Source organism: Lonchura striata, chromosome 22, assembly GCF_046129695.1.
Source record: "Lonchura striata isolate bLonStr1 chromosome 22, bLonStr1.mat, whole genome shotgun sequence".
NCBI classification, from domain to species: domain Eukaryota; kingdom Metazoa; phylum Chordata; class Aves; order Passeriformes; family Estrildidae; genus Lonchura; species Lonchura striata.
In genome coordinates, this window is record NC_134624.1 from 10,189,476 (window position 1) to 10,215,694 (window position 26,219).

Genomic DNA, 26,219 nt, shown 5'->3' on the forward strand with positions numbered 1-26,219 from the left:
CCCAAGAACCAGACGTGCTTTTATCTTGGACAGAGGCAAAAGGAAGAGAAATAGCAGAAAGAGAGGAAAAAAACCCAGCCCCACTTGTGAACTGGCTCATTAAGGAAGGCACAGTGACAGGTAAGTAATTCCTCTTCCCAGGCTCTGTCACAAAGGGAGAGATTAAACCAACCAACCACACAACCTCTGAAATGCTTTGGGCAGCCCTTCTCTTCTTCCCTCCTCTCTGATCATTTACTGTTCTTTTCATTCTGTAGGTTGCTGAAATAAACACCTCTCCTTCATTTTATTCCATTACTAGACCTGGATGGAATTTTCCTTATTTTAGTAGTGAGGACACAGAACATGTGGCAGATAGAGAAGTTAAGATTTTACAAGTTTTCTATGGTATTAAACTTTATACTACTTAAATGCTTTCAGTTAAATGTGGGATTGATTGTAAACATTATTAATAATTGTTATTAGGTGCCAGAGGCTATTATAATTCTCCTTTTGCTTACTTTCAAAATGATACTGTAATAGTTATTCTGGGATTAAGTCTAGGTCTCACTCCTCTCCCTTGTCTGCCCTGTGCTGGACATCACCCCAGCCTTGCAGAGCACTCCAATGCCATGGAGCAGTTGGAATCTCAAGCACCAAGTGGGTCTGATCACACAGGCAGACACCAGTTACAGCCCTGGGAAATGGAAATGGCAGCTGTACTTCAGCCAGGACTGCTTGAGTGCTCAGCCCACAGCACTAGAAACCAAAATTAGTTAAATCATCTTCAGCGCTCACAAAGGAAAGCAATCAATAGCCATTTACAGAGCAAACACGACCACGGCGCATTTGCTTTCATAAGGAAAATCACAATCTTATTGACTGCTAAACCTTGAAATGCATAACACAAAACTTTGAACTGAATCAAGCCCTGTGCTTGTTTTGATCTCCAGCCATTTTTAGAAGAGAGTACTCTAGAATATTCAGCAGCTTTCATCTCTCAGACACTTGACGGAGCCTAAGGAGCATTAAGACTAAACCTTATCAAACACAACTGCAAAACTGTGCATTGTCAGTGTACTTTAGCCCACTCCTCTGGTCCATCCAGAAGAGGTCACTGGAACATCCATTTGACAGTGTCATTTATCTTTTTTTTTCCCCCTGTCAAGTAAATTCTGAATAAAGGATTTCACTACAGCAAAAGTCTTTGAACATTCGTGCACCAAACAGCCACAAAAATGCCTGTATCCAAAAAATCCTTTTGAACATCGGGGGCCAACAGAAGTTCCACAAACTCCTTACAATAAGGCACAGAACTAAGCTGGGGCTGCATAACTGAAGTTGAAAGATAGACCTGGAGATAATCAGGTAATTTCCTACATATGACTGTAATTAAAAAAAAAAATTAAATACTGTGAATAGAGGAAATTCTTGTGCATTTTACTTACAGTGCTCAGCTTACTACAGCAAATGAGGATGCGGCGCTCATACAGCATACTGGCATAGAGATGCAGCATGTTGTTGACATCAACTGCTACAAAATACTCTGTCAGATTTCTCTGGGGAGAGAGAAAAATCATTTTTGATGCATGATATTACAAAACCAAGTGTCCTTAACAAAAAACCCAATAACCAAACCAAAAAAAAAAAAAAAAAGAAAGAAAGAAAAAAAGAAAAAAACAACAAAGACATTTCATCCTTCTATTGTGCTACATCCAGTACATGGCTTTAACAAAAGAAAGCATCTTGTGGCAGAAGCCTTTCTAATTGCAGTATCTCTCCCCTAAGTTTTGGGAAGCTGGGCCTTGGAGTAATAAAAGTGATGATGTTTCACACACAGCTTTTTGAATACAAGATACTTCTCTGAGAAAAAAAAATGTTCTGTCACTTTTCTGGAGACTTCAAAGCTACCTGATAAAGTGCCAATAACCCACACCCCAAAACTAAAAGCAGCTCTCAGAGGACAACTCCAATACGGTAAATTTAGTTGTGAGCTCAGCCTGTGCTAAAACAATTCTGAGTATTGGGAAGAACACATCAGGTCATTTCACACACACAAACCCAGCTGTCTGAACTGAACCCCTCGCTTCGCACTCGGACATTGCTGGGCGGGAGACAGGAGCGCTTCTCTGGGGAGGCTGAGGAAGGAGAAAGGGAATTGTCTCTCTGAGCACTTCACTTCTTCAAACAGAGAAATTAAAGAAAAGGGGAGAGGTGGAGGAAAAGGTAACACCCAAAAATGCTGAATTAGGGGATTTGTTTCCAAATAGCTTCTTACAGACATGAAAGGGTTGCTATAGGATAAAGACAGCCTTATACAAAAAGCACATGTGAGAGAAAAATTAGATTAGTCATGAATTCAAGTGCAATCTTAATCATCCTTAAATAAAAAAGTGCAGAAAAGCAAAAAGCAAATATGATTTAGAAACTTAAAGAAGCTCAACAAAGCCTATTAGCACTTTTGACAGATCCAAGATACTTGGCCTGAGAAGTCTGCCAAGATGCTTCATACTGTGCAAAAATATGTTCCCCAGCTTGCCATCCAAACACAAAGAGCTGAAGGAAAATTAAGCATTGTATTTGGGAGACTTTGGTACCAGTATGTAGAGGGATAAAAACTGAGCTCATTATGGTTGGCTTCAAACATGTAAAATAAAACAATCATTCAGGTCTTTGTTACAGCAGAGCTGGAACCACAGACAGGTACAGTCAAAGGAGGAAAAAAAAACCAACACATTTTGCCAAAAACCTATTAAACTATCATGTACTTTTTCTGTATTTCTCATCCCATCTGTGCTGATTAACATGATATTTTTGTCTAAACATAAGCTGTCTTCTCTACGGCTCTTCTTCCCCCTCTCACCCACCCTTCCACCACACCAAAACACAGCACATGACGACACAATTCCTGCTAATAGTGGGGATTAAAAGAATTTTTAAGGAGCCCTGAACTGCCTTTGATGCCACCCAACTCAGGGGCACAGCAAAAGCAGCACACAATCCCTGCATCCAGCCTGAGGATGCAGCCCTCCTCCACACGGATCTGTTTGTGAGGCAACAGCCTCCACTGCAAGAAGAAAATAGACGTGGGGACATGATTTGCAATTGTTCTTTCATCAAGTTTATTGTGATGACATGACACACAAATGTACCTTCAGATGGAAAGATTTATAAGGTTTCAGTCTTGTCTGCTCTCTGAGATTTGCCAAGGACACCTGGGAACCATGTGGGCTGCATGGAAATGTATTGGTACTGAGGAGATTCACGTGTTCCCTCGGAGTTGTATTTATAAGAAAGCTGTCAGCTCTGAAGCTGAAATTGGGACTTACACATGTATTTTGAAAGACATGTCTCGTAAGTGACAAAACCATGAATGAGTTAAATAAATACAAATGAAAGCGTTCCAGTTTGCAGGGTAATTGTTATGTATTTTGCTTCCTAGGATTTAAACCTTTCTTGGGGCAGTAAAAAGGGGGCTTTTCAGAACAGGTATCCCCACTGCTCTCAAAATTCACCAAGAGCGCTACAAAACTCCCTCATGCTCCTTTGAAAGTTCATTCCCAGATCAATCACCCATCTGATCATTTGCTATCTAATATCAATAAGCACACACTGATTTTGAGATGAAAAATCATTTCTCTTCTATCACCATCTGAAGAGGAAGATGGACTGAGTGATACAAAAATACACAGGACATCATCCCCAAGAAAATGCCATCATCAGCCTGTTAACTTACCTGCTACTTCTGAAACACAACAGCTAGCACCAGGAATTTCAGTCTTGCACTGTATTTCCTGCAACCAACCCCATTTATTTCTGAAGTCACTCTGCATTTTCACATCCATCACACAACTCACACTTCCTGAAGCAGGGAACGAGTTGCTGTTACAGAAAAGTGCCCAAGCTAAATGGCTCTGTGACTCATTAAACACATTGATCTGACACAAAATCAGGTAATTCCAACAAGTTTGTTAACATTCCAAACAGAGTTCTCTGCAGCTCTCCACTCATCATCACATCCAACTCCAAAGGTTGGCACCACTAAAACTTTTGCTAATGTGGGTTTTACATGCAATTCCTGGTAAGTTATGTGGAATTTTTAATAAATCAGATCAATTGATTAAAATACAGCAGACGTACACCCATTTAATCTCCTTGTATTATTCCCTAATATGCTCCACTTCCACAGGAAAGTGGCTTTAACAGGTAGATAAAAACTTCCTAAGAAATTACAGAACCCTGGGATAGTGGAAGGTGTCGCTGCCCATGGCAGGGGGTGGCACTGGATGGGCTTTAAGATCCCTTCCAACCAAACCATTCTGGGATTTTATGATTCTATGAATTAGGACAAGATTTGATGGCTGGTTTAGACTCGGGAATCGATTCCTGAATTACACCCAGCTTATCATATTTGCACAAAAATAAAGCACCTCAGAAGAAAGAGCATATCTATTAAATTTCCTGTCAGAATATGTGTCAGTATGAAGAGTCTGCAACACAGAAAAATCAGCAACAGTGTTTTGAAAGGCAAACAAAAAGCCCCGAATGCTATCTGCTATACAAATCACCCACAAATGAGATGGAAAGTCTTGATGATTCCCTTTTTCCTTTCATGCCATCAGCTGAAGAATATGATGGTGAGACCGACTGCAAAATGCTCAGGGAAGAAAACTGAGATGTCAGGCACAGGAGTTTGGCTGAGACAGAGCAGGAGCACATTAAAGAGTATTTAAGAGAAGCAAATGCCAGCATTGTCTCCCCAAAGACTTATCATCTGGCTGGAAAGCTGAGCCAGGCTGGAACACACACGACTGTGTGAGGCTTAAAAAGTCTCCCAAAAAGTGGCTCCGAAGAGCCCAGGTGTGCTTGGCATTCTCAGGAGCCATCTAGCAAGCAAAGCACTTCCCCTGCTCTGCCAGGTCATTCTTCCAGAGGGGTGGAAGGGAAGGGTTAGCAGAGCTGCAGTTTTACCCACTCCATCTGCCCTTCAGTACCTTGTCCTTCACACAGTTCAGCTTTTAATCACACATGCAGATTGTCAGCTCAGTATTTTACAGAATAAAACCTATCCCAAACAGAGCAATATTTGTCATCTATGCTGACATTTAATGGAAACAACGAAGTGTAGGGTCCTTCCAGATACTCACATTTTCAGGTATACTGGGAAGCTCTCTGGTGTCAGGCACAGTAAAGTAAGAGTGCTACAAAAAGAGCAAATATTGATTATTTCAATAATGTCAAAAGCAATCGAAATTCATTGCTTGGTATTGGTATCAGCAGTAACAGCAGTTGCTCAGCTAAGTAGAAATGGCAGGACATTAGTGACCAGCTACCAGCCTGAGTTCTCTGTCCAGGCTGGGCTCCCAGATCACAGGGGCCATAGGAAATGCAGCAAGATAGAAAGTATCAGATCTCCTGGAAAGTTCTATTCCATGCTTTTGTTCCTCAGAGCTGCTGCCACAGACAGACTCACAGTGGCTGTGACAGATGCCAAGGAAACTCCAAGGCAGGCTGTAATTCAATTTAAAATGCAATAATTCAGGCTGTAATTCAAGCTCTCTTTCCCCAGCCCACGGCAGGATGGACTTCAGGAAGCAGCAGCAGGCAGGGTCTTCTCTGACTCACAGCACCAGAGAGGTTCATTGCAGCCAAGGAGGAAGTTATGGAAATGTACTGGGAAATGCTTCCTAAGGGTCAATGCCTGCTTATCTGAGAAATACTGAAATGCTATAGGTCACTTTTATACACCCTAAAAGCACATTTTGAAAGACCATATTGCTCTCATATTTTCATAATCTATTATATTGTTCAAATATTTTAAATTGTCTGCATTCCAGGAGCCCAGACTCACTGCAGCTCCCAGTCTCACCATGGATAACTTGCATGATCCTTGGTCAGGGCTGGGAAAGGAGAGAATGGGACTTGTATACAATTCATATAATTTTTAAGATTTTCACATTTTGTCTTAGGGTTACTTATTAATTACTGGCTGAAGCCTTAAAGGCTGTTCCATCCTTGGCACAGCTCCACAGTTGGCACAATTCTCTTGCAAACAAATCTCAGCCATCTCAGTGCTTCCTGATCAGGCTGTAACCTGAAATAGCAGGCGGGGACCACAGCTCCACTGAATGGAGACACTCCGTGAGAAACACAAGTTTGGCTTTCTGATGCTTCACTGGGTTGGCTTGGTTTAGTTGCAAAGATGCAATGCCAAGGCAGAGGAGCAGCTCTCAGAGCTGTACCACACAGAGGAACCTCACTCTGACCCCGCAATGGGCTCAGAAACAGCCAAAATAAAATCAGTAAGACACGGTCCCTGGGCTGCTTTTTTCTATCCTTTCTTGCTCCATTGCCCATGAAATGTCTGAGACGAGGGGAGACAGGCAGCATTCCTTGGAACCACTGGTATGAACAAACTGGAATATCCCCACGCCCCTGGCCTTGGCAGACAGCTCATCCCCACACAGAAATGCTGCTCCTCAGGAGGGATCTTCCAGGGGCTGGGGACGTGTCCAGGGCCACTGGGACCAGCAGGCCACACAGCTGCTCCCTGGCACTGCCAGCCTTTGGGGGAGCAAGGGCCATCAGCTGCTTCCTGCCAAAAAGTGCTTTAAGAGGAGTAAAAGAAATGCAAGGGAGACTTCCCATGAGGGTCCTCATGAACTCTCAGCTGGCAGCAGCAGCAAGGAGCATCTGCAGCGCTCACCACAGCCTGGAGCACAAGGCTGTGCTGCTAAAATGAAGACAAAATCCCCAAAAGATTAAATTAAAAATACAATCCTATCAATAAAACCCCACATCTATACTGTCAGTGTGCTTTGCTTAATTTTCTCACAAAATATAAAAATTAAATAAACTATTTTTTGTGTGAGGTTTTTTGAGGCAGGGGGAAGGAAAAGGAGAAGGAACCAGAAAATGTGATGAGCAGTTAATATTCCCAAGGCTGCTGTGACAGGTAAGTGCCTGTTTGCTTCCCAGTCTGCTCCCCCCCAGACTCCCAGGGCCAGGAGCTGTGCAGAAGTGTGGGCAATGAATGTCCTGTTGGTGCTCCTGACCTCCTGCAGGTCACCGAGGATATGGTGAGACATTCCCAGGGGAATACACACAGCCTTCCTCCAATCAACTGCATTTCAAAGACATCCGAGGTTAGGGAGAGGGAAGCAGAGGGCCCCAGTTGTGAAAAGGGAATTTCACAGCTCCTCACAGGAAAACAACACCTGTGTACAGGCTCCAGGAGAGAGGATTGCTTTTGACATTGCTCTACTGGGACATGGAATGAATATTAAACACTTTAGTTTACATCTCCCACCCCCCACACTTACCACTCCAAGATGAACAGAGGTTCCAGGCTCAGGGATGGTGAGTTTATGAAATGTTTCTAGGAGCTCACTCCTCTGACTATCCTGAAATGAGAATAAACCAGGAATACTGAGCAAACTCTGAGGCAGAAGGGCAGGGCAGGCCAGAGGGGTGGGTAAACATTTTGCATTTGTAAGATCAGTTCTACTTTTACTGCCCATGACAAACTTGGATCAGACACCTGGCAGAGACTGATGGGGCTCTGCAAGATGGGAACTGCAGAATTACAGGAACTGTGCTGAACACAGCTCAGAGAGTCAGGAGAGCCAGCATGGCTGCCTGCAGGGACTTGGGCTGGATCCACAGCCACAGTCTTGCTCTTTATCTTTTTCAAAAAGAAAATTAAATGTGTATTTATTTTTCAGGGGCACTTGCCAAGCCAAATATGATCTTCTGTATCACTGCATCATACAGATTAATAATTCACACGGTCATCTCTGATAGAAGCACTTCTTCAAACAGCTTCTTTCATCCTCTCACCCTCATTCATTTGATATTGGGATAGGAAAAGGAGGGTCAGTATTTTAGAATAATACCTGTCCTTTTGCTGAATAATCTGCCAAGACATTGAGCAGTTTATAAAAGACTTCAAACCATGGGAGGTAACTGGAAAAAAAAAAAGAAAAAAAGAAAGAAAAGAAAATACAGTTATTTTGGTTTGAATCCTAATACAAGTGGACTTTTAAAATGGAATAATCAGTATCTCAGTTTTAACTGTTCTAAAATCTCATTCCATCACTGTATCTAGCCAGGCCCTTGCTTCAGTCAAACAGAAACTTCACCTTAGGTACATGCACACAACTTGCAAAAGAGAGGAAGAAACAAAATTTAAAGGGAAACATGCAGAAAAATCACATCTTTTTCATTTACTTTACATCTCCATTCCGTATGTTCCTTTCCCCTGCAGCTTTGGTGGGATTCTGTGCCCTGTTTTCATGGCACAGTTCTGTATTTCAATGCCTTTCCCAACACCAGTAATGCAAAGCCAGCCAGAGATGCACTCCCTGGCTCTCTTTAATCACAGCTGCTTTCTGAAGCAAATGGATTCTATTTTGATATAGTTAGACAGGATTTAAAGTTTTTATAAAATATGGCTACATCCTGACAGCTGTAAGGAATGGAGTGCCCTGCGGTCCCTGCCTGTGCAGCTCTGGTGATAAATGAGGTGAGAAGCTCTCTATGAGACAGACAAAGTGACTGGCACTCCATCATTAGCGTTTGTTTGAAGCCTGCAAACGCTACTGTAAAATGTAAGTAGCTTATCAAAATATACTGATAAGCAACTTAACTTTTCATGTTATGTGACAGTATTATCGTTTAAATTAATACGCTCTAAACATCTTTACAAAGTGTGTATTCGAATAGAGCAGAAAGACGGACAATTACCACTTTAAACAGCATTTAAGTTTGACATTATATTGTAAACAATCCAGAAGGATTAGGTAGAAGATAAGTTTCTTTCTTTCTGTTTAGTTAAATAAACTTCTGCAGAGTTAAAAGCCATTACAAGAGTAACAAGAAATCCTCTCCAAACATATCTGCTAAGTAGAGATTAAGAACCTAGTAAACAAATCCGTGCAAGGCATCTATCAAAGGAGTTTGAGAAGACAGAAAAGCAGGAAGGCAGAAAGCTCCCTGGCAGTGGGAAACCAAAGCTGCTTCCACAGAGGCACCATTAGCAGTTCTACCTAATCACTAAGGGCCTGGGCCAGAAAAATACATTTATTGAGTTGAAATGAGAGTCCTTAAAACCATTACTGTGCTTCTGATCTCTATGTATTGCGTCTGGTAAAAGAGGAAAAGAAAAGCAGGTTCCCCCAGGCCTCCAGCTCCTCAGGGCCCAGGGAAGCTGGAGCAGGGACCCGAGGGGGCAACGCTGAGCCCCCAGAGCAGGGGCAGGTGCTGGGTGCCCTCAGAGCTTCTCTCACCTGCCCTGCCAGGGCTGAGCCTCGCTGCAGCTCCCGGGGGTTCTGCATTACCAGCACACACCCAACACGACACTCCAGCCCAAAGCAACTTTCAATTCTTTTCTGGGCACCTAGGAAAGAGCCTCTATGATTCCAATAAAAACAGCCCAGATACCTCATGTTCACACAATGTCAAACCCCCCACACAGAAGCAGACACAGCCCCATTTCTGTTACCCTTGGGAATCCCTGGCTTTCCCTGCTCTTCCCCAGTATCCTCTGATGAACCATTTTTTAACATTCACTCCTCTTTGTTTTCCAAATGATGGGTTAGCATCTCATCATAACTGCTTCTTTTTTCTATTTTGAGAGTAAGGTTCCATTTTCAGGACAGTGTCACAGTTTGGAATCTGAGGGAATGAGCTGGTATTTGAAGCAGAACTCATCCCTCCACAACACATGGGGATCTGTGTGGCTCTTGCTCAGGAGAGGGGCAAGATAAACAAAGACAAACCTGCCACAAAATTGTGCAAATTATGCAGACAATCTCACTTCAGTTTTCACCCCCTGCATTGTCACAGCACAATTCAGGATCTCCCTCATCCCAAAATTTCCAGATACATTAGAAACTTACCCTGCCATCTTCAACACTCTTACTTCATCACTTAATCTTAAGTGTTAACTACTCAAGAAAAAAATTCTGCTTTTATTAGACCAAACTGTGACTAGTTAAAGTTGAAAAAAACTTAAAAAATTCCCCAAGAAATACAGAACTGGTAGCACTCCTGAAGATTTATGGCTTATGACTTGCTCATATTTAATTTGTAACCAAACACTTCCCCTTCCTCTTAGCTACCTCAGAAGTTTTGGTGCAGCCTCGTTTTCCCAGGTCAGAGGTTAAGCAAAGCAGGGAAGTGCTCTGCAGTGAGACTGGCCAGGCCAGCAGCAGCCCCTGCCTCCCACAGCACCAACCTGGCTCAGCCCAGCAGGGCTGCACTGCAGAGCAGACAGCACACGGGCTGAAGAGTCAACAGCAGCAAGGGGCAAGCCCAGATTTCAGCTCTTTCTTAGCTTTTTGCTTACTCTCAGAAAGGTAAATCTCCAGTGAGGGCAGCTTAAAAAAGGAGAGCCTTTGCAGTGTTATTTGTAGCAGGCAGCCAGGAAGGAGGATGCAATAGCAGGACACCCAACCTGTGAATGCTGAACTCGTCACACCCAACTTCCCGGGAGCATTCCAGGGTTTGGGAACCTTGTCAGCAAAAACACTCCATTTGTTCCAGTGCAGCAGCAGCAAACTCTAGTGGCAAGGGGGGTCTTTTCAAATGATTTATGAAGATTTGCCAATTACCATAGCAACTGTTTATAAAACTAATGTTTAACATTGCCAGCTCCAACATTCCATTTACTGGTGTGCTGCCCATGAAAAAGCAAAGCCAGCACTTGTGGATGGGTACCTGTGGCACCTCTGGCTTCCTCTGGACTTGTGAAGTCCTACCTTGGTTCACAACTCCTGGAGCAGCAGAGCAGCTCCTGGGCCGTGTGCAGGCTGAGCTGCACTCAGGCACAACTCTCATTTGTAATTACTGTGACTCAGTAACTAGTCTGACATCAACACATATCTGCAGCATCCTCTCCTAGACTGAGTTGCAAGCACACATAACTTTTACTCCTTCCATTCACACAGATCAGAAGTGGAATTTTTAACACGTATTTATTTATAACACATACTATATATATTTTGATAACAGCATAACCAACTGCCATCTCCCTTGCAAAACAGAACAGTCATTTCCATTTTGCAGATGGGCACACTTCTCTGTGGTGACAGGCTTACAAAATCTGTCTGTATTAGCCAGGATTGGTTTCACGGAGTTCCCAAATCTTGACCTTTTTGCTCAGCACAATAATCTACAGTTACCTAGAACCCAGCATACAATCATGATCTCAGTTATTGCATGAACTACAGACACATCATCACTAACTTCACTGACAAAAGTGTAAGGAAGAGTAAACTCAGGCCAAATGCATCTTCTGCCAGCACTACTCCTGCATGTGCCACTGAAACATCCAGTGCCTCAGTTCATGGACTCTGAAGAACAGATTACAACAAATAATAACTCCCTGCCTTGTGCTGTGGCAGTGATGCCACCACGGAGCCCAGCAGGGTGACACTGCAACAGGAGTGACCTGTGCCACATGGGCAGCTGCTCCCCTCCCTGTGTCCCCTCCACACCATCACTGCAACCAACTGCAAAAGTCCAGCACAGTAAGGAGGGAGCTGAAAATCCCAAGGAAGATTCAGCAGCTTGAAAAAAGAGATGGAATTATTATTATTGTTGTTGTTATTACCATTTTTCATTTCAATACATTAACCCAGTGAAGGTTCCTGGTGAAGCAGAACACATTTTCTGATTCAGTGTCCATCAATTCCTGCAGGATAAACGACAGATCCTCAGCAGGAACTGAGAAGGATCTTTGTGGATAATCCCAACACTGTGTTTGAAAAAATGCAAGGATGGAAAACATATCAAAAAGTACTCCAGTCTCCTGGTGACTTGTTATCTTAGGACTTATTGCATTGAAAGATAGAACTATGCAATTTAAACTTAAACCCAATATTGCTTCTTTCCATCCTCCTGTACCTGGCAACTAATGATTCTCCCCCCAGCCCACATTATTCCTAATCATGGAATCACATTCTATTTTAGGTTAGTAAAGGTTCTAACGATGAACTAAGTTATGTTTGCTAAGACACAATGCTCTTCAGAGCTTCTATTTTAAATAGCAAAAACACATTATCAAAACACCTTTTCCTTCCCTTCACTGAAAGTATTAATCTCCCTTTTTAATTCTTTCTAAATTTCACCTTACTTTTTTACATTTAAGATGAAGAAAAATGACATTAAACTACAGATTTTTAAAACTAATCCCATTTCTCTGCTCAAGAGAGGGATGGTTCTCCACATGCTATTATTTTCCTTGCAGGAATACACTATTAAATTCTTTTCCCCAGCTTCTTTTCCTTCCATCACCCAGTGTTTCCAGCATCTTTACAAAATGCACTTGAAAGAACCAAGGCATCTCTCAGCTCATTTGGGAATTTCTGTAGGCTAAATTCTCAGTTCAGCTGTTTCTGTGTTCCAGTGTCTTCCCAACACCTCGTGGACCTCAGTGCCTCGTTATTCTCTAATCTAGACTCAGTCTATTGACACCTTCTCACACTCAGGAGCTTAAGCACAGACACCCCAAATCTCCATAGCAACCCCTGTGCATGTGGATGAGATGCAGCCTTGCCTTCCACGGGAGCAGCCAACAGCCTCCTTTGAACATCAGCTTTTAATTTCTTTATTTATTTCAGGTTTGCCGTGCCTCAGACCTGCCCCACGGTAAATGCCCCTGCCAGTGCATAAAGCCACCTACATCCTTGCCTCTCCTTGCTTCCACAGGATGTCTTTTCTTCCTGCATTTCCCCGAGTTTTGTAACAAACTTCCCTTTGATTATTGTCCATGAGCGATCATTCCATGATTCAGTTTAAAATTATGCAGCTTAAGCATGACTCATGTACATATTTTAGAAGCACTAAACCCCACAGAACTGGATCTCATGGAGCATCTTAATAAATAATTGTCAACAGCAAGTGCTTACTTTGCTGACTTGCCATTGTGTATTAACAATAAAAGTCAATCAAAACATTCCTTTTCGTGTTTTTCTGCACAGTGTGACCATGTGTGAGCAGTTCCAGCAAGCCTCCCTGGCACAAAGACTCCGAGTTCCCTAAATGCCAGCGCTGAGCCCAGCCCTTCCCAAGGAGCTCCCGTGGCCCTGGAGCTGCAGCTCACAACGGAGCTCAAGGCAGCTGAATGCCCCCAGAACAACACGAACCAGAAAACTGCAACAAAGAGATTTATGATGTAACAATTTTACATTTTAGTCGGGCTCAGAAGGGCCAGGGCAGCTCGAGATGCCCATTTGGAGAGGCTCCTGTTCATGCACTGCCATCTAACTGGGCCATGGTAATTGGGAACTGCAGGCTGAGTGGGACAAAGCTGCCACCATTCCCTGGGCTCTTTGTGGCCACTCTGAAACCTTGGAGAGAAACAGAGTCCAGTGCAGCTGCACTGTGGAACTGCTGCAAACAGAAGGAATTCAGAGGAGTTTAGCATGAGTGTGTGGCACTGTGCAGCATCCACAGCCACCTCCTGGCCTCTCACAGAGCAAGGGACAAAACAACTTCATTTTACAGTATGAAAAATACACAGTTTTTTCATTAAAAACATGCCTTCAGCTTTCCTTGCAGAATGTTTCACCTGAAACCAATGGGTTTTAGGAGCCTGGAGCACTACAGTGAATCCCACACCTTCTGGCTCCCAGGGCCAGGATCACCACCCTCCACTCCATAAAGAGACTGGATGTTCACAAACACAACACGGCTTAGAATGTGCAAAATTTGAAGTACATTCTCAATAGTCAAGCTTTCTGCTTGTGAATTACTAATCACTCTAAAATTTTAGAAATCTTACTGAATTATATGATAGACTATTTTGTGTTCAAGTTATTTCAGAAGTATCTTTGAGGCCTGGTTTGGTGTCAGGTCTGTTTTCCCTCAGGTAGCTCACTCACAATCATAAGGTGCCTCATTTCTTTTCAGAAAAGAAACCTGTAGACCCTTGGAGTTTTTTAGTTTAAGACCAACACAGAAACTTCAAGCATGTTTGAGAGCAAAGGACTGAAAGAGCGAGAGGAAATAAAGTTACATAAGAAAAACAAGAAAAACATTTGTTTGTATTTACACACTGACAATTATGTTTGTATGCTTTTCTTAAACCCAAGGGCAAAGGATACCCCAGAAAGCCCACTGGGTGAGAAGATGGGCATGCTGAAGGCCTTGGCACTTTATAATGAGAGATATGAAATGCAACATGATATCCTTGGAGAAAAAAAGTCAACACTTACCTTCCCTTGTTCCCTTCAACACCCACAGAAACATATTGACCAGTGGCTTTTACTCAGCCAGGAAAAAATGCTCTAAGTAAAAAATATGAAGAGGGTAGAGAACAGCCTTAAACTAAGAAGAGTTACAGATTATACTGGCTCTAAATCATTTGGACTTAAAAACATTGATTATGAAGGAGTTAGAGCAGTTTGGTACATGAAGCTTGATTTTAAAAAGCAAGATGCACTAGACAGCATGAGAGCCTCAAGATCCCCACCAAAGTGACAATACAGAGAGAGGATTCCAAAGGCTTAGCTTGTCAAGGAATCTCTCTTCTCAAACCACGTTTAAAAGCACACATGAAAGTGCTGGAAGAGAGAATTCTAGATGTGGCAGACAATCAGAGATCCCACTAGGTTTGAGACATCTGGCATCAGTTGAAATCCATCACATTTCATTTGGGGATCAAAGCCTGCTGTTAAGTCTATCACAGGTTGAAATAGTAGATCCTGAACAGCCTTTTCATCCCAATGCAAATTAACCCTTTTTCCTTGACCAGAGAAACAGCTCCTTTTCATTACTGACTCCAATCATATGTGCTTGTCAAGCTATGCCCTCTAGTACTAAGTTTCAGCTGAAATTTCAGTAGCATTATGAACTTTTTATTATAAATCAAAAGTGCTCCCTCCCAGTCACCAAGCCCTGTGCTCTGGCACGTGCTGCAGTGAGCTCCAAAGCCACTCTGGGACAGAGTTCGTGGCACCATCTGTAACCCAGATAAATTCCTGAAGGGAAGAAAAATGTTGCATATAGGTAGCGCCTTATAAAATAAGGGCCTTGTTACCCTTCTAAAACCATGGCTCAGGCCACTTCAGCTAGGTAGAAGAGGACTATAGAAAAGTGACTCAGCTGAATTAGAGGCAGAAAAACAAGTTCTATAACCATTATGTGTTCATATAGTGGTGTATGGTGGTTTGTTATGATTTAAAGCTATGCAATTGATAAAGGCTTAACTGCTTAAAAAGGCCTGGGTTTTGCACCTAACTGGGGACTCTGCATCACTTTGCCTCATACAGAAAAATTTCACACACCTCTGTGTTCAAGAGCCCCACTGCACAGCAGCCAGCTGTGCTCAGCTGCTAAAGGGATTTGCCACATATTGAAAGTCAAAGCTGAGCATCAGGCGTGTACTCGTGATACCTGTGTGTGAGTTCTGAGATTAGCTACAGATACCTGGGTGTGAGTTCTGAGATTAGCTACAGAGGACATTGGGGTAGGGAATGAGGGCATTTCAGTAACTGAGGAGAAATCAATTACATGTACCTCTCTTCTGCATTCCCCAAACCACTTGTGTTCCCCTACTGGCAAGCAACAAAGTTAAGTGAAGCAAGAGGTTTTTCAGTTCCCTTCACAAGGAGGGAGCTTCATCATAGGGAAGAAACATTCACATGCTCAAAGGGAGTACACTCAGCTCCTAATAATAAGCAAAGTTGGTAGGAAGTCATAAAAGTTAAACCACAAGCAGAGCTGAAAGAGCAAAGTGAAAAATTCATGATTATGTCAGAGCTGTGGTACTTGCAACTGATAATTTGAGAATGCAAGGAACTGGGCTAGACATGTAAAAATCACCTTACTTACAGCAAACACGCACTTGCAGAGCAAGATGTCAATAGGAAGGCTACAAAGTTCAAGTCAGAGTCTGATATTTGAGTGCAGATTGCTTATGACCACCCTGTATGGTGGTTTAGATTCAAAGCAAACATTCAGATCTAAAAATAAGCACATAAAATGATAATACTTGATCTTCACCTGCAAAAATACCACTGATGTACCTATCCACAAAATTCCTGAAAATGTATGACACATTAATTAACAGAAAAGTCTTTCTGGCCTGTTTCCTGGCCAGCAAGCCCAATTTTTATTTATGAGACTTCTAATCTAACCATCAGCTTACGCAAATGATTAAACCAGGAAACTGCCCACAATAATTTTATTCTCTGAATATTCAAACACTAATAAATTCTAAAACACACTGAGGACCGTTAGTGCAGGTAATGCTCAGTGTGGAGGAAGGTCTGTCCCTTATCAAGCATGTTCATAAACAGCCAGGGTTACAAATGAGGGGTTTTTTTTGGGCTCCCTGCACAGCCCAGGGAACTCTGCCTCTAGGAAGCCACACAAAGCCTCTCTCCCATGATTGCAGTGCCTGGATCAGGGCTCCTACTGGAACAACATGCACAAGTTACTCAAGCAGCTTTTCTGGCAGTTCCACCTCTTGATCAGCCCCAGCGTCTCCAATTACCTCTGCATAACCCGAGGACTCTGCCACAGCTCCAGTTTTGAAGGAGGAAGTTGCCATGTAATCTCTTTGGGAATGTTGTACACATCTGTCAGCAGGGACAGGATGCTCTCACTCCTGACAGATGCATTTGTAAGCCTTCAGATAGCAACCCAAAAGTGATCCATTTGTGGAAGAGAGGCTCTATCCATCTTGTACTTTAACTGCTTCCTCCCTGCCTTTTTGATACCAGGGAGGGGGTTTTCCCCAAGGTGATGCACTAATTCAGTTTGTATTAGCTCTAAGATGAAGTTTCCAAGCCAGTCAGCCAGGGCCAAAGGTAATAAAAAGTGACATGATTTAATTACTTCTGTTACAGTTGTTCAGCAACGAAAGAAGGCGTGACATGAAGGCCTAATTAATTACATAAAATTGGTTTCTGGTCAGAAGGCAAGACCAGTGAAGTAGCTGGACTGAATGCAGTACTATCAGCTTTATCCAATTCCACCACTAGTGATGCATTACTAACACTTGGCATTTTTGTTGTGATCTTTCTCACTGATATTTTATAAAAGTGTTTTGACTTGCAGTCAAGATTAAAGCTTCAGTAAAATCTGCAAAAAACTTTCTATGACAGCTTCACCGTCCTTCACATTTACTGAAAGTCAGTTAAGTTAGTATTCCCTGGATTGGCAATGTAGAGGGAAGAGGAGAAGCTTGCAGGACTGCTGGAATGTGTGGAACTGCGTAAGTAAGTTCACAGATCTTCAAGGATACAGACTTTAAAGACACAGCAGACTAGAAGTGCTCACGATCACTGTAACAGAAGCAATAATTCTGCTTGTCCAGAACTGGGAGAGCTGACAAACAGCCCAGCTCTGGAAGCAGCTCCCTCTGGAAAGCATGGCTGCAGGTGAGAGCTCAGAACATCCCTGACAGTGCAAGGCCCAAACCTGTTGCTGCATGTCCTGGAGCGTTTGCATGCTCATGTTCTTGCCCTGCTTCAGGGTCCCTCTCTCCTGCTGGCTCAAGGCCCCACAGCAGGGTTTGGCCCTGGCAGTGTGTGCAGGGGAGCGTGAGGAAGCTGAGGCTGTGGGAGCTGCACCGCCGGCTCAGGACCAACAGACAGCAAGGAAAAGCAAGAATGGAGCACACTCCCAGTTTATCTGATTGCACATTTCTCTGGGACAGAGCTGGAACTCCAGATCTCCAAGGCTTCTCCTCTGCACCAGTCTTGTGGAACGAGCCCCTGCGGCCACGCGGCGGCGGCGCCCATCGGTGCAGGTTCTAGAGTGAGATTTGGAAGCGCTTGCACAATTACGCTGCTCATAATTCAAACTCTGTTTTGTGTCTGTCGTTATAGGTCATTGTTGGCCAGATGGAAAATATTAAGGAAAAAGCATTGCAACTAAATCAATGGGCTGTAGAGTGCTGCCAAAAGGCCCCAGGCTAACTACAAGCAGATTTGCAGGCAGGCTCTGCTCCGGCACAAGGCGGGATCTGGCACATCCTCTGCCCTGCCTAACAGCAGGAGGGCACGGGGCCAGCTGAGAGCAGCTACTGTGCCAAACAGACTGTGCAGGCCTTGCTGCTTGAATGCTTCCACAGAAAGGCAGAATCCATGGGCTCCCTGTAAACAACTCCCTGTACTTCTGGCTGCTACTAACTCACAAGTGGGATAACTTCATCCCACTACAACATCAATGCAGCTCAGCCTTGGTACCAGAATCAACATGGAAATAAATATGCACCAGTGTTAAAGGACAACACTTCAATTTTCAACTAAGAATAATGATGTGTATATGCACATACATAATGAAACACAAAATCAGCATCTTTAGTCCAATGACAAGCACTGTATGGGCTTTCTTTGCAACCCATGATTTACAAGCAGGGAGAGACTAAAGTTTGACTATTGAAAATTTGACTTTTAATATATATTTCCAATATCAGTACTTGCCAGGACATACCATTTTTTTGTACAGCTCATGGCTGCACTTACCAATGAGCAGTCTTGTTTATCTAGATGTTCGGCAGGAAAAACCATCTTCCTTATATCACCCAAATAACCTCTTACAAACTCAGCATCTGAGTGCAGCCAGCCATGCCTTCAGATAAAACTGCAAAACTAGATGGACATAAATAATTTCTGTTTCTAGTGGACAGTAAGAGAAAAAAATTATAGAAACAGAGGGGAGCTTCTGGTTCAAACTTCATCACCAGCTGATCACACAGAGCAAAGCTTCTGCAGCAAAGACTACAAATCCCCTACTCCAGCTATAAGGCGTTATTAGCTTATTTAAATTACCATGATCTTATTTAAAGGTACCTAAGCAAGAGAAGATACTAGGCCTTACAGGCTTTCTGGAAGAAGTTTCTAGCATCTACAAAATGGTTAATGGCAGAGATGAAAATGGAGGACAACAAATGATTAGATGTAATACAAAATTCTATTCTTCTTTTCCTGGAACATTAGTTTCAAACAGCTCATCTCTATCTTGTAAAACTTGTAAGGACAATAATGGAAAAACCACAGGAAGTTTGGAAAAGCTATACTGAAGACAGCACGTATCAGGAAGAAGAAACACAAAGCAGATAGCTAAATTTAATTGATGTCAAGCTCCCTCTTCACTAGGTTCATCACTTTTCCATATATATTCTGACAAGCAACTGAAAATAAGAGCCAGTGTCTATTTAAGCAAATCAACAGGGGTAAAACCCCTAAACTTTTGAGATGTAAACTGTTTTATAAACATGTCAAGTTAAGGCAGAATGCCTGCAGCACCCGGAGCCCCTCCGGCCCTGCACACGCCCTCGGGGCGTTCGCACATTTTCTGAGCCACTTCAGCTCAATTTCCTGTCACCCAGCACACAAAGTTGCCCCGGTTTGCTACGGTTACAGCTTGTAAGAAACTCCAGTTTCTGAGACAGAAGGTCAGGCCGCAGCTCCGAGTCCTGCCTGCCCTCTTCCCTTCTCTCTGTAAGGCCCATGCAAAGGAACTGAGGAATCTCTGCTCTCCAGCTCTCACTGACAGTCAGTGCAAGCGCTGAAGCCACTGATAAAAAATAATAATGAAAAAAAATCTATGAAGGCATCAGAGGCTCAACGGCAATGTTTTCATTAGGTACAATTCTGTTGCAGTTTTGAATCAGAGATCCAACTGCCCATGATTTATACATGTATTTTGTGGCCTTTGCCATGTCTAACAGAAGCAGTTTGCTATTTGCTTTCATCTCCCAAGCATTTTAAGTAGAACAGGGATTCCAGGGTCGATACACCTCAAGGACCAAACAGACTGTCCAAAAAGTGTTCCAAGCATTTCCAGCCATTACCAAACATCTTCTGCAGGGCTTCAAAGAATCATATAGATATGGAAGCAACACATTGATTTTGGCCAAATCAATGAAAAGGGAAAATTCTAGAACACAACAGGACAATTACTACAAAACAAGCTCACCACAAACACTCGAATCTCCTCCCCCAGAGTAGCAGGGCTGTGGGGCTGGGTTTTTTCCCTCCCCAGCAGGACTGTGGGCTGAGCACTCTACCCCAGCAGGGCTGTGGGGCTGCACTGTCCCAGCAGGGCTGTGGGGCTGCACTGTCCCAGCAGGGCTGTGGGGCTGCACTGTCCCAGCAGGTCCAGGGGCTGCACTGTCCCAGCAGGTCCAGGGGCTGCACTGTCCCAGCAGGTCCAGGGGCTGCACTGTCCCAGCAGGGCTGTGGGGCTGCACTGTCCCAGCAGGGCTGTGGGGCTGCACTGTCCCAGCAGGTCCAGGGGCTGCACTGTCCCAGCAGGTCCAGGGGCTGCACTGTCCCAGCGGGGCTGTGGGGCTGCACTGTCCCAGCAGGGCTGTGGGGCTGCACTGTCCCAGCAGGTCCTGGGGCTGCACTGTCCCAGCAGGGCTGTGGGGCTGCACTGTCCCAGCAGGTCCAGGGGCTGCACTGTCCCAGCGGGGCTGTGGGGCTGCACTGTCCCAGCAGGGCTGTGGGGCTGCACTGTCCCAGCAGGGCCCAGGGGCTGCACTGTCCCAGCAGGGCCCAGGGGCTGCACTGTCCCAGCAGGGCTGTGGGGCTGCACTGTCCCAGCAGGGCCCAGGGGCTGCACTGTCCCAGCAGGGCCCAGGGGCTGCACTGTCCCAGCAGGTCCAGGGGCTGCACTGTCCCAGCAGGGCTGTGGGGCTGCACTGTCCCAGCAGGTCCAGGGGCTGCACTGTCCCAGCAGGGCCCAGGGGCTGCACTGTCCCAGCAGGTCCAGGGGCTGCACTGTCCCAGCAGGTCCGGGGGCTGTGGGCACTGCCCGGGACTCTGGGCAGGGCAGGGCAGCCCCCGGCGCTGTCTGTCCGTCCGTCTGTCTGTCTGTCCCATGGCTCAGGGCCCTGCCAGTTGGCACACCCGGGCCAGGAAGCTGTCAGTTCCAATCAGGGCCCGGCCCTGCAGCCCTATTAAAGAAGTCTTGCTGGTTAAGGGGCGGCCACTGTTTCCAAAGCATGGGAAGAAAAAAAAAAATAAAAAAAAAAAGAAAGAAAGAAAGAGAGAAAGAAAGAAAGAAAGAAAGAAAAAAAGGGAAAAAAAAGGCTCTGCTTTCCTTAGATTTGAGCTGGCAACTTTCACTGACTGGAGTTTTCAAGGAGCTATGAATGAGCCTAACAAAGGAGTTCTGTGGCCAGTTTCTGGCTGAAATCCATGTCAACAGTTTTTAAGGTCACAGGTCACACTAACTAACATTTATTCCCAGCAGACCTCGCTCTAAACACAAGCTGTAAGTAGTACAAATTTGGAATTTTTCTGTAATCCCTTGAGATATTCCTGATCCTTCCACATGTTTCTGCTCAATTAAAAACAATTCTCACTTTGCACCACAAGAGAGGCCCCTGCTCAGAAATCTTATTCTGTCCTAAGAATAAATGGACAAAGACTGCAATCAAAGGGAAGGAAAGGGGGGAGGAGAGGAACTCACAACAAATCACACCAAAAACCTCAAATAACTCCATACAGAATCACATTCAGTTAGTTACATTTTCTGCCATCTGTCACAAACTATTATGGATTCATTTCTTTTTATCTTAGAAAAAGAGTGGTGCAGAGCTCAGCTATTTTGGCCGAGAGGGATTTCCACACAAATGTTTCTGCATTTCACTTCAAAAGAATGATTTCAGTTTGCGTACAAAACCTGAATAACCCAACAAAAACTTCAAATTCAGTAAAACTGAAATCACAGTTAGCGTAGGACCTTTGCAAACCAGTAACTTTGCCCAGAAAGTTTGTGAACCAAAGCAAAATTAGACAAACTTGGATTTGCTTTTGTTTTCTTTTTGAATAAAAGACCAGATCTCTTCACTAAATCCAGGTATATACTGTTCTCCCTCAAAAGCCCATGTGAAATCTGATGCGAAATTAGAGTGAAACAATAAAAATTCAGCCTCTTAGTGTATAGCTATTAGGACATCCTATTGCAGATGAAATACTTAAATCCTTAAATAAAGTCTTAAAAAGAAAAGATATTCTGGTGTGAAATTCCCAAATTAGAACACAGAATTTGATGACTGGATATCAGCTTTTACTCTACTGTATAGAACATAATTCAAAAGCACATGTTTTATTGAAAAAGGTAGTCGGAATTCCAATTTCCCTGGGATATGTGGGTTTGTACCACAACAACTCACCTGGGCTCAGACCCCAAACCCTCCGGGACAGGGTCTGTGCCTCACCTGGGTCACCCCAACCCCGGCGGGGTCTGTCCCTCACCTGGGTCACCCCAAACCCTCCGGGACAGGGTCTGTCCCTCACCTGGGTCACCCCAACCCCGGCGGGGTCTGTGCCTCACCTGGGTCACCCCAACCCCGGCGGGGTCTGTGCCTCACCTGGGTCACCCCAACCCTGGCGGGGTCTGTGCCTCACCTGGGTCACCCCAACCCCGGCGGGGTCTGTGCCTCACCTGGGTCACCCCAAGCCCGGCGGGACAGGGTCTGTGCCTCACCTGGGTCACCCCAAACCCTCCGGGACAGGGTCTGTCCCTCACCTGGGTCACCCCAAGCCCGGCGGGTCTGTGCCTCACCTGGGTCACCCCAAGCCCGGCGGGGTCTGTCCCTCACCCCAAACCCTCCGGGACAGGGTCTGTGCCTCACCTGGGTCACCCCAAACCCTCCGGGACAGGGTCTGTCCCTCACCTGGGTCACCCCAAGCCCGGCGGGGTCTGTCCCTCACCCCAAACCCTCCGGGACAGGGTCTGTGCCTCACCTGGGTCACCCCAAGCCCGGCGGGGTCTGTCCCTCACCCCAAACCCTCCGGGACAGGGTCTGTGCCTCACCTGGGTCACCCCAAGCCCGGCGGGAGAGGGTCTGTCCCTCACCTGGGTCACCCCAACCCCGGCGGGGTCTGTCCCTCACCTGGGTCACCCCAAACCCTCCGGGACAGGGTCTGTGCCTCACCTGGGTCACCCCAACCCCGGCGGGGTCTGTCCCTCACCTGGGTCACCCCAAACCCTCCGGGACAGGGTCTGTGCCTCACCTGGGTCACCCCAACCCCGGCGGGGTCTGTCCCTCACCTGGGTCACCCCAAACCCTCCGGGACAGGGTCTGTCCCTCACCTGGGTCACCCCAAACCCTCCGGGACAGGGTCTGTCCCTCACCTGGGTCACCCCAAACCCTCCGGGACAGGGTCTGTCCCTCACCTGGGTCACCCCAAACCCTCCGGGACAGGGTCTGTCCCTCACCTGGGCCGTACCTGCGCCCCCGCGCGCCCTCTGCTGGCGCCGCCCCGCAGCGCAGCCGCCCGGGTCACCCGCCGGGCCCCGCGGCTTCCCCTGAGCGACAAAGCCGGGGCAGGGAAGAGGAACCGAAGAGAGGCAGGCTCGGCACTGAACCGAGTGGCTGCACACTGGAAACACCAAAGAACACCCGGAAAAGCAGCTTTCACAGTTATCAGAGAGTTCATCGATCTGTGGGAGCTACTACACTAGGAAAAACGCTGTGGTAACTACCTCAAAAGCAGGTTTCTAAGCAGTATTGGTTAAAACAGTCAAAGCAGTTCCCTGCCAGATGGAATTGCCTCTCTGCTGGCCACAGGATAACCCCACTGCTACTGAACTCCAAGAGGCGCCTCGCTGTGCTCTGCATCCACAGGGAAAAGCCTCTGGGTCACTTCAAAGCTCAAGTCCAGACCCTGACTTCTGGCCCTGGAGTACTTTGCTTCCAGAACATTGCAGAAATTTTTTCAAGCACTCTCTGAGTGAAAAGAAATCCTATTTCTGCTGTTTCTCTTTAATCTAAACATATGATGATTTTCCACCTCCAAACCATTTTACCACAGCCAGACCCATAAAATCCCTGCTAAGCCTGTGAATATCATCTCTAGTAATAAACACCATCACTTAGTTCTTACACTGTTGCTGAACATAGCAAGGAATACTTGAAGCTTGCTGCCATCCAATCTGTAATTTAAAAACATTTAAACAAACATTCTTTTCATCCCCATTTGCTTTTACTTATTGTTCTCACATTTTTCAGCATGTTTTCCCCCACCCATTTACCATGCACCATCCTTTAGTACATAAAGGACACTGAGAAGATTCACAACAATAATGGAAGCTGCAGTCCTGGGAAGAGAGGAAGTGATTTCATGTATTGTTGTTTTACACTCTTTATCCTCTAAAACTTGCATGAACTTGTATTAATAATGAACTTTCTTTTTCTCATCAGTGCACAGAAGAAGCAACAGGAAGGAAGTGAAGAGTCCCAGTTCATCCATTGTGGTTGTTTGTTGGTTTTTTGGTTTTTTTTTTTTTTTTTTTTTTTTTTTTGTTTGTTTGTTTGTTTTTTTTGGTTATGAGTTGAAGCAAAAGGCATTTAACTACAACAGAACTCCTCCATTTCTTCTTGGCATTCACTCAACATAAGGGGGCTGACAGCAAAGAACTGTTATCCAGGAGGGATCAAGAAGGGACCCAGACTATTCCTCATTCAGATTTTCTTTTCAGAACTGTGTTTCTCCTTTAATTTGACACTGATCAGGCAAAGTTACCCTCTGTAAGCAGGCACTGCCCACATGAGACTGAGGGAATCAGCACCCAGCTGCACAGGGGAGCAGCACTGGGGGAAGAGCTGGGAAACACCTTCCTGCCTGCAGGATACAGTCCCTGCTGCTGGACTGCCAGAGCTAATAATAGCTGAAGTGTCTGCTACAGCACAGACAGAATGGAAAAAGATACTGAGCAAACACCTGTCACTCTGCCTCCCACTCAATTAATTAGGAATTTGGGTGGATTTCACAATTTCTCTGAATATTAAGCTCCCATTAAGCATTGCTGTGTGCAGCCCCCTGCAAGGAGAGATGACCTTGTATTTTCAATGTCCCCCCAGAATGCTTCAGAGGGGCACATGCAGACACACCCAGGGTCCCACTCAGGTGCCCCACATGAGACAAAGAGAAGTTCCTCTGTCCACACCCTGGTTGTGTCCTGTGCAAAGCCAGCCAGGGATGGCCCTGACAGATGTGTCCAGCTGCTCACAGAGTAGTGTCCTCATTTGGGAGGCTTCAGCCCCAGCTGTGCTGTCACCTCCCTGGCTGTCCTCAGTCACCTCTGTGCTGGCTTTACCTGGGCTACTGTTCCTGAACTTCCAATTCCTCATAGACACACAAAAAGCAGAAAGTAGAAGACAGGCAATTCTTAAATGTGTTTAAACAAGACAGACCATTTACCATACGAAAATCTTCAATTCATGGAAGTTCTTAATGGAACTAAAACATTTGAACACATCAAAATTTATTTTACTGGCACCATTTCCTGCAGCAAATATAAATAAAAATTCTGAACTGTATTCCAACATGGGTGTGGAGGTTATCAAAAACTACTCTGATAGAGCCTCTCGGCCCATTTTCTGTGAAATGCATAGTTCCAGCTTCCACTGACAGTCTTTATTATGCCAAACTTCACAAAATCCTCAACAGGACAGAGGAAAGCTCACACATATAAACTTTGGGGCTGTGGAGAGCATCAGTGACATCCTCTCAGTTACCAACAGATGTTTTGTTAATAAAACTTGCATGTACAAACGTCCACAAAATGTCTTAACAAGATCAGTTGTGACAGCTAAAGATAACAGCTGCCATCATGCTATGTCATATCAAATTACTGCAAAGAGACTTTTTTTCCATGTTGTTAACTCCAGAACGTTGACTACAAACAAATACAGTTATCTACAGAGGAACTCCAAGTGCAGGGGATTTTGCACCACTTGTGCAGAAGAACAGTGACTTTGAGGACCAGATAGGGAAATCATCCTGACCAGCTGGAAATGGTAACTGCAGTGTAGCTGCGAAGTCAAACACTGCCAAACCACAGACCTACCTTAAGATGCAGAAGCAGCTCTTGGCCCCCGAAGATAAGCGGCAGAAGCCAAACCTCTGCTTGCTGTCAATGTCTGTGAGCACAAACGTGAAGTTCTGCCCAACTTGGTTAATGGCATGGCTGGAAACAGAGAGCAAGAGAGAAAAATTACTGCTGAGCTAACTCTGTGTCAAGTATCACATCCAAGTCATTGAACCTATAACATTTCCTCTTTCAGCAGAGTTTTTTGAGAAATTAACTAAAAAGTATGCACCCTCCAGAACCATAAATACGCTTGATGAGGGAGGAGTGGGGGGTTCGTGGTTTATTTTTCTCATTTTTTTAAGTGTGGGAGGATATTAATAATGAGTTTATCTCTAAAAGAAAATGGTTCTGATTATCAACCAGCAACCAACCCCATGTTCTCTCATATAACC

General features: G+C 44.9%; 1 protein-coding gene across 4 annotated transcripts in view; it reads right to left on the reverse strand.

The window, feature by feature from the left end:
• The window catches only part of DENND1A (DENN domain containing 1A), a 151,917-nt gene that overhangs the window by 78,893 nt on the left and 46,805 nt on the right, over positions 1 to 26,219 (reverse strand). For all 4 annotated transcript variants that reach the window (XM_021543691.2, XM_021543690.2, XM_077787932.1 and 1 more), the window contains exons 5-9: positions 25,804 to 25,923; positions 7,875 to 7,944; positions 7,302 to 7,382; positions 5,127 to 5,180; positions 1,428 to 1,538 (exon numbers count right to left, since the gene is read on the reverse strand). In XM_021543691.2, coding sequence (XP_021399366.2) covers positions 1,428 to 1,538; positions 5,127 to 5,180; positions 7,302 to 7,382; positions 7,875 to 7,944; positions 25,804 to 25,923 — 436 coding nt within the window. The remainder of the gene's footprint in view (positions 1 to 1,427; positions 1,539 to 5,126; positions 5,181 to 7,301; positions 7,383 to 7,874; positions 7,945 to 25,803; positions 25,924 to 26,219) is intronic.